Source organism: Lepisma saccharinum, chromosome 2 (assembly GCF_977018435.1).
Source record: "Lepisma saccharinum chromosome 2, izLepSacc3.1, whole genome shotgun sequence".
NCBI classification, from domain to species: domain Eukaryota; kingdom Metazoa; phylum Arthropoda; class Insecta; order Zygentoma; family Lepismatidae; genus Lepisma; species Lepisma saccharinum.
In genome coordinates this window covers 206,370,071-206,379,647 of record NC_139230.1, presented here as the reverse complement: position 1 = coordinate 206,379,647, position 9,577 = coordinate 206,370,071, and the positions used below count along the sequence as shown (strand labels likewise).

Genomic DNA, 9,577 nt, shown 5'->3' with positions numbered 1-9,577 from the left:
ATGAAAATGATATTAAAGAGGAAATAAAAAGTAGGCTTAATTCAGGAAATGCATGTTACTTCTCTCTTCATAAACTTTTGTCTTCTCGTTTAATATCTAAGAAACTAAAAGTTAAAATATACAAAACAGTAATTTGGCCTGTAGTATTATATAGATGTGAAACTTGGTCCCTTACATTGAAAGAGGAACATAAATTGAGAGTATTTGAAAATAAGGTCCTCAGGAAAATCTTTGGACCTAAAAGGGATGAGGAGACAGGTGAGTGGAGAAGGTTACATAATTTAGAACTACGTAATTTGTATTCGTGTCCAGATATTATTAGAATAATTAAATCAAGAAGACTTAGATGGGCAGGCCATGTGGCACGAATGGGAGAGGAAAGAGGAGTTTACAGGATTCTTGTTGGCAAACCTGATGGTAAGAGACCTGTAGGAAGGCCAAGACGAAGATGGAGGGACAACGTTGAGATGGACCTAAGGGAAATCGGTAGGGATGGAAAAGAGTATATAGATCTTGCTCAAGATAAGGAAAGATGGAAGGCCTGTGTTGCTGCAGCCATGAACCTTCGGGTTTAAGAAGGCTAGAGAGTTGACGTCGACCAAAGGTCCAGCTGAGCCTTAACTGTTCCACACTAATCTGTAACGTCTGATGATTCTGGTCGAATGATTACCATGGATTATTCCTAAAATACGTTTATTTGTGCTTAAATATTCTCGAAGCAGACGACAGTGCAACCGAGTATGAAGGTAGTACTTCTTTTCGAAGCCTCTCAGCCAAAATATGAAACTGATTGGTGGGTTTACATTCGAGTTACTCAACATTACACGAGAATAAGTAACCTGATATAAGAAAAATTGCAAAGCAACGTGTCAAAAACATCGTGTCTTGTATGAAGCGTGTGATATGACAAGTGCGTTTGTTATTATTAGTTGAAGAAACAATGGTTCTCGACTTGGATTTATTTCGTTCTGATAAAGGAGGAAATCCAGATGATCTTCGGAACAATCAGAAGAAAAGATTTAAGGATGTTTCCTTGGTTGACACCGTTGTTGAAAAAGACACACTGTGGAGGCAATGTAAGTGGCAATTTTTGGTGTAATAATAATAAAGTATAAAATATCATTTGATATAAAACACACACATGCCATTACTGCCGTGTAATAATATTAAAATTTCGGTAACCACCAAACGTCTCTAATTCCATTATTTTCGTATTTTTCACATTGATACTTACATATTCTGCATTCGTAAGGGTTCTTTTATTTCGCGTTTCGTTTTTTGCAGGCAAATAATCTCAATTTTCGAAATATGGAGTATTTTTATTTTCTTCGCTTTTGCTTGCGTTACACGCGATATGGCGGAGAAATCTTGCCTAGCGTAGTCCATGATCAGTGGTTATGCAGTGTTGCGACCTTCTTCATAGCAAAATATCAAGGTACTAGTATGGAGAATACGTAAGTATGAATGTGGGAAATACGAAAATAAGGGAATTAGAGACGTTTGGTGGTTACTGAAATTTTAATGATATGGATAACAACATAGGCCTTTAGCCTAAAAATAAACTTCAGTCTGCTGACGTCAGAACGCAAGGTAGCAAGAGTGTTGTGCGATAAGTGATTGAAATAAAACAAAGCAACTGATTGTGAAACAGGTACACGTCTCATACTCTCACTTAATGGCGCGTGGATAGGTTAGTAGGGCCACGCAAAGGTTTCAATAGTGAAAAAGATAGCCCCACGAACCATTGGCGCTAGCCCCACGAACCATTGGCGCTAGCCCCACGAACCATTGGTGCTAGCCCCACGAACCATTGGCGCGTGGATAGGTTAGTAGGGCCACGCAAAGGTTTCAATAGTGAAAAAGATAGCCCCACGAACCATTGGCGCTAGCCCCACGAACCATTGGCACGTGGATAGGTTAGTAGGGCCACACAAAGGTTTCAATAGTGAAAAAGATAGCCCCACGAACCATTGGCGCTAGCCCCACGAACCATTGGCACGTGGATAGGTTAGTAGGGCCATGCAAAGGTTTCAATAGTTAAAAATATAGCCCCACGAACCATTGGCGCTAGCCCCACGAACCATTGGCGCGTGGATAGGTTAGTAGGGCCACGCAAAGGTTTCAATAGTTAAAAATTGGTTTCGAAAAAAATATTCGTAGCCCCACACACCATTCTCGGATAGCCCCACGAACCATTGGCGCTAGCCCCACGAACGATTCACAGATAGCCCCACGAACCATTCACGGATAGCCCCACGAACCATTCACGGATAGCCCCATGAACCATTCATAAATAGCCCCACAAACCATTCACGGATAGCCCCACGAACCATTCATGGATAGCCCCACGAACCATTCATGGATAGCCCCACGAACCATTCATGGATAGCCCCACGAACCATTCACGGATAGCCCCATGAACCATTCACAGATAGCCCCACGAACCATTCACGGATAGCCCCACGAACCATACATAAATAGCCCACGAACCATTCATAAATAGCCTTAGAGATACTGGGCGAAAGGGGGGGTTATAGCCCCCATCAACCTCACATTGAGCACGCCACTGATCCTGTGCACGTCATGTTGTCGCAAGTTCGTAATCAGAAATGATGAACAGTAACTCACGTTTATTTATGTTCTAGAACTGTTACACAGTTACAAAACCGCGTATTTGGAAACACTGACCGGTTGTTACGTCATGAAACGCTCGCAAGTATTTGGTTCACATAGTAGAGGGACATCAAGGGAACAGCTTTCGTGCATTGGGATGACATTAATGTCGAAAATTACATGATTTACTGGCAAAAAAATTTCAACGAGGTGAAAACAAACTTCCAAGACCTTCCTAAAGTATAAATAAACCCATTTCGGTAAGTACTTTCTCCTGTAAAATTGAAGAAATACGTTTTGGGGATACGAAAATTTTACCGTAAGAATAACTCGCATAAAATTTTCATGACAGAACAAATATCAGGTTCAAACTGTAATGATGTAATATCCATTGTCGGGAATTGTTGTGATAGTCCTGGCCATGGACTTTGTAATGTCAAACTAAACTTTACGTGATATTATTTTCCTGTAAACTTACTGTAATAACGTTAAAAAACATCCCTAATATGAAGGCAAAGGTTCGGGTATAATTTAACAATACAGGGAATTTATCCAATTTGTTTGAAATTTGGGCCTCGTAATCACGAATCTGCACTTAAAATTTGGCGCTTATTTGGGGGCAGGTGAATCCGGCCAATTTCTAACATGCCTTTAACATTTAACAGGGACTCTATAGTGAAAGCCGGGGAGCAGGAGCGGAGCGGATGCGGGGCCGCGTTAGCGGTTGGGGCGGTAGGTCAATTATCCCAGGGGCGGAGCCCGGAATCTGTGGGAAATTTGGAAATCGAGGGTGTAGAAATAACATTGGTACTATTATCGTATGAGGGAAACACCTACGAATCATATATTTCGGACTTCTTTACATTGCTAACGTGTTAGTTTCGAATGTGGAACATTTCCTAAAGTGAAATAATGCATATCAATGTATTTCTTAGATTTACAACTTACTTGTTGTTTCAAATCTGTAACACATTATGGCCGTGATAGTGTACTGGTTTAGGGGGGGGGGGGTCGGGGTTCTGAGAGTGTTTTGTCGATTTATGCAGTGTTGCAACCTCGTTCACCAGAAAATATCTACTTTCGTGCCCGGATTTGAAATTATGCTAATATGTTGCAAACCATTGACGTTAGCCCCACAAACCATCCACGTTAGCCCCAAAAACCATCCACGTTAGCCCCAAAAAACATTTTCCGTAAGGTAAGGTAAGTTTAGGTTAAGTTAGGTTAGGCAAGCATAGTTAAAAAAAAATTAAAAATACTCGACATGTCATGTTCTAGTGAAAACACGGCGAGGCTGGAACACTAGCTACGGGGTTGCATCATCTTAACACACGGAACATTGCACTCTTGTGCAGAAAGCAAATGGCGGGAGCAGAAACAGCATGTCGGACAGAGATTTTTGCAGAAAATAACATGCATTCACATTAAAATGGATCAAATCTACATTCAGGAACTTCCACAACGCTAAAGAAAATTATTTCCGTAAGTACTTTCTCATGTAAATTTGAAGGAAATTTGAAGGAATCAGTTTCCCTCATACGATAATGTTACCATAACATTTCCTAAGGTGAAATAATGCATTTCTAACTAAGATAATGTCTATTTCTTACATTTACGAGTACTTACTGTTACTTGTTATTTCGATTCTGTAACACATTATGGCAGGCGATAGCGTACTGGTTCAGGGTGCGTTGTGCGAGAATTTTGTCAACCTCGTTCACCGGAAAATACCAACTTTCATGTCCAGATTTGAAATTATGCTAATACGTCGCAAACCATTGACGTTAACCCCAAAAACCATTTTCCGCAAGGTTAGGTTAAAGTAGGTTAGGGAAGCATAGTTAAAAAAAATAACAATAAAATTAAAAATACTCGACACGTCATGTTCTAGTGAAAACACATGGCGAGGCTGAAACACTGACTATGGGGTTGTGTCATATTAACACACGGAACATTGTACTCCCATGCAGAAAGCAAATGGCGGCAGCAGAAACAGCTTGTCGGACAGAGATTTTCGCAGAAAACTACATGTTTTCGCATTAAAATGGATCAAAACTAGATTCACGAACTTCCACAACGCTACAGAAAATGATTTCCGTAAGTACTTTCTCCTGTAAATTTGAAGAAATCAGTTTCCCTTATACTATAATGTTACTGATTATTTTGCTATTTCCATGTGTGAGCGCCAAATTTTAACTGCAGATTCGTGATTAGGGGGCCAAAATTAGTGAGTATGCCGAATTTCAAACAAAATGGAGAAATTCCCGGTATTGTAAAATCGCTCCAAAAATCACTCTGTATGTGAAAAATTGTGTTTGTTTTCGTGTAAAAAGCATAATGGCACCTTGAACTATGTTCCGCAATACACAATTGGTAAGTATGAACCATGCGAAACACAAAATATCCGATTTTAATGTGTCTCCAATATACCGAACTTTTACCAATATGAAAATTAGGTACCAGTGCGCTCTCCACTGAACACCTCTCACTCGTTTATTTTGTCATTTTTAACATTCATACTTGCCTATTCTGCATTGCAAAAGATTCTTTTCAGTGGTATTTTGCTTTTTTCACAAAAATAATTTCAATTTTTCACATTAACTGTAATTATTGTTCTTCGTTTTTTTGCTTCTGTAACACACAATATGGCGGGTAAAGCTTGAGTCACGTCGTGCATCATGTGGGTATGCAGTGTTTCCAACCTTCGTAACCGAAAAATGCCTGAATAGCTCCACAAACCATTGACGCATAGCCCCAAAAAATATTTACGGATAGCACCATGAACCATTTCCGCAGGGTGGCGACAAACCTGGAAAACCGGGAAATGTCAGGGAATTTGAGAGGTCAAAAAAGGTCAGGGAAATGTCTTGGAATTTTGTTTTGATTGAAGTTTTTAATTGCGTCTGCTTTGAAAGATGTCGTTATGAAGCTGTGCATGGGAACAGGACATCTTGTTGCTAAATCTCAGCCTAAACTTTTAGGCCCCTTTTATGCACAACACAACCATGGCTGGCGCCAGAAACCAGTGATGGCAGGAGGAAAGGAGGGGGGATTTCTGGAGGGGCAGAAAAAAATGATTAGCCTCTAAATATTACATGGAAAATTCATTGATTTATCATTTGTTCTTGTCTGCGTGGGAGTAGTAAAGGGACAGAACTGTCAACAGTTGGAGTGGATTGGGGGACACCGTCCGATAGTTGTCATAGTATGGTATTTTGTCGGACATTCTGAAGGAACATGGAATCAAATAAGGGCACTATGCAACCCTGTAATTTGTAGAATGTCGTGGTACAGCATGAACATTTTAGGCTCCATTGATGGATACGATTTTTGTCGGATATCGAAGTCCGACTACATATGCGTGTCGCGCTCCAACCACTGGCGTCACATACAGACGCCATTGGAACGTTTTCTGGATGCCCCTCATGTATAAACTTTTGGAAGCTGTTATCAATAGCGTGTTCCTGTTTTAATATTTGATTAGCTAAATCAGGCACCTGTACAATGTAGTAGATTCTCCATCTATAAATTGCTTGCATTAAATATTTAATACGTCCCTATATGCCCTTTTCGCCAACAATAATGGTATAACTGCGTGTAGTCAGTTTCACAGTATTTCACTTGGATATACTGTGAATGTTTGAACTGAAGGAGACATCCAATTGATAATGAAGGAAATGTGACACTTTGTTTTGTATGAATCAATTGTTTCACTTCTGTGCAAGAGTTAAGTTGTTTGCTTCATAGATAAAAGAGAAGTAGGTTTATACATTAAAAAATAAGTCTGCACTCATGGTTCTTGAGCTGGACCCTGTGGCCGAGTGGTTAGCACATCGTGCTACGATGCCAAGGGTCCTGGTTTCGAATCCCGCTCGGGCTCGGTTGTTTGTGAATGTCCATTCATCAATTTCATCACTCATCCCCATCTTTGCAAATTAGCCAAGAGGCACAAAACGTGAAGTAACATAAACTAAATCAATCATGGTTTTTGCAAGCAGAGGGTTCTAAACCTCAGTGGAAATATTAATATATAATAACGAGAAAGGCTAAGGAGATTGATAAATTACAAAATTTCTTTTTTCATCACTCACACTTCACTCTAATCTCATTTAGTCGTAATCTTAAAAATAATCAAATATTTTATTGAAAACTGGCTGCATATAAAAAAAATCTCGTAATCCCTTCCTAGCTTGTGAGTTGTAATAATTTTCAAAATTCACCATTTGCATTTTGAATGCAAATCATAGGGAAATGAAGTAAATTTCTTGAAAGCTAATATGGATACTTAATACAAAACATACCTGGATCTGTATGACTCTCGTATTTCGATTTGCAAGAACATGGATTTGGTTTATAATTGTCAGGGAAAAATGTAAATTTTGTTCTGGAAAACCTGGAAAAGTCGGGGAATTTTATTTCTGCTTGTTTGTAGGCACCCTGTTACTGGCAAGGTTCGGTTAGGTTAGGCAAGCATAGTTAAAATTTTGTTTGTAAAACAATGCGATACAGTTTTGAAAAAAAAAACCATCACCTTCACTTCTTACAAAACAACGGCGTAGTTGGAAACACTGGCAGGGGGTTACGTCATGAAACGTATGAAACATCCAGCTCACGTAGAGGAAGCAACGGTCATTGTGCGTCGGAGAGATATTTTTCTTCAAAAATACATGAATTCCTGGTCGAATAGATTCCGCGATGGAAGAAAATACCTCCACGAACTTTCAGAATGCTACAGAAACTCATTTCTGTAAGTAGTTTCATCTGTAAAAATGAAGAAATCCGTTCGGCGGAGATCACACTGTTACCGAAAATTAATATGTTGCCTTGGTAACTGTACCAAATATCTAACGATTTTTCTCAATTTTTATAGGAGTAATACAAAGTACTAGCATACTGGAAACAATTGTGGAAGTAAGTTCAAAGCTTGGAGAAGCTAATTAGTACAGTTAAGCACTTCACTAAGTATTATTTACCGATTATATTGTGATAAGCAAACATCTGTGCTTTGCAGCTAGCAGCCATTTTTGTTTTTCCGACCATCTCAAATATGGAATTTTGGCAGATTTTCATGCGATGCTCGAAGGGGGTTCATGCTAGAGACCAGATATTATGTGATCAGGTGTGGAAAGCATTTAGCATTCCTAGTTTAATCTAGTCAAAACACCTATAACTCATTTATTTCGTCCTTTTTAACATGGCTACTTACTTATTGTGCATTGCGGAACATTCTATAAGGTGTAATTATGAATTTCTCATGAAGATAACTTCAATTTTTCATGTTACGAGTAATTAATTTTGTTCCTTTTTTTCACTTGCGTGACACACAATATGGCGCAAGCGTTCTGGATCATCGCGTGCCGTGCTTGTGGTTTGTCGATTTGGAGTGGGTATGCAGTGTTTCCAACCTTGTAAATGAAAAAAAAAACACCTAAGTCCAGGTTATGCTAATACGTAGAACTATGCACAGGTAGCCCCACAAACCATTCACGGATAGCCCCACGAACCATTCATGGTAAGGTTAGGTTAGTCAAGCATAGATAAAATTTGGGGTCACGTAATCTTTTTGGAAACAGTGACAGGGGGTTACATCATCAAAGGCACGGAACATCCGGTTGAGGTAGAGAAAGTACATGGAAGGAACGGCAATTGCAATATTTTTATAGATAAAAACATGAATTGTGGCTAAAATGGAAGAAACTATAACAGAAAATACATCTGGAAACTTCAACAATGCTACAGAAAGTGATTCGCGTAAGTAGTTTCTTGTGTAAAAATGAAGAAATCCGTTTTGACTAGTTCAAACTGTTACCAATTCAGTATATACATGCATTCAGACAAGTGTGATGTATACCAAATACTCGGTGCAATTTGCATGTAGTATGATTTGTGGTCTCGTAGAAATTGTATTTCATAGCAAGCAGCCATTTCATTATGGTTTCATATGGATATGGTCCATTCTTCAATTGAATGTGCTTTTCTTAGCTTATGCTATCATCTGCATGCTATTTATATTTTTTTAGTATTTTTTTTTACCGTGTTTTGTTTTTGTAATAGTTAATGGTGAAGCCAGTTAGACTGAAGTAGACTAGTCTAAACTGAGTTGAGTATTTCTTCCTTACATTGCTTTTTTCTCTTTTCAGTACGCCATAAAGCTGATGGCTGGAATAAGCTAAAGAACTTGTGCAGCAAGGAGATAGGTGTGAAAATGAAGGTAAACATTTTTACTAGGGAAAGTTTATTTTGCAAGACCGTGGTAGTGTTTCATTGGATATCTGCTAATTATGTATCCCCAGTGACTTTATCTGCTACACTTGACCCTCTATACCTCTGCTAGAATGTAGAACCAAGGTTTATTAAAATTATACTGTATACAAGGATGTATTTAGGGGGAGTCCAGGGGGTCAGGACCCCCCAAAAGATTTACTAAGTACAAAAATTAAATAATGAAAATTATGAAATAATAAAACTAAAATTAAATAATGAAAATATACTTGTTGTTTAATCGAGGGTTATTTCTTTCTGCCAAACTTATTGGAAGGCAAGGATTATATTATGGTCATACAAATTTGAATGACAGTACCAAAAATGATTTATGCAAGATTTGTTACTACTTATAGTAAGGTAGCATTCATAAAATATCACCAAGTACTTTATTTTTCATCAACTCGATCGAACATCCTTTTTTTTTTTATATATCCAATAAATGTTCAATTCTTTATCTATTTTGGGGTGTAAGGGGTGACCTTCCACATAGTACACCCAAATGTCAACCTCACTTCCACGTTAGTACACCCTGGACTGAAGACTAACGAGGCACTGGCGACTGGCTCCATGGTCAGTATAATTTTGTTTGTATTGTCCTGTTCTTTTGTCCTTATGTGTGTTGAGTGCCCCTTTACAGCCTCAGCTTTTAACGAAAGTCAGAACATTTTAATATTTTATGATTTTAGTTCTGCAACGATAG

The 9,577-nt window shown here is 38.6% G+C and overlaps 1 protein-coding gene across 1 annotated transcript in view; it reads left to right on the top strand.

Annotated features, from left to right (window-relative positions):
- The first annotated feature begins 864 nt into the window (after positions 1-864).
- Positions 865-9,577, top strand: part of LOC145984282 (putative serine--tRNA ligase, cytoplasmic) — a 32,830-nt gene continuing 24,117 nt past the window's right edge. Inside the window, exons 1-2 of the mRNA XM_083117920.1 lie at positions 865-1,076; positions 8,754-8,824. Of these exons, the coding sequence (XP_082974046.1) occupies positions 941-1,076; positions 8,754-8,824 (207 nt within the window). The 5' untranslated portion in view covers positions 865-940. The remainder of the gene's footprint in view (positions 1,077-8,753; positions 8,825-9,577) is intronic.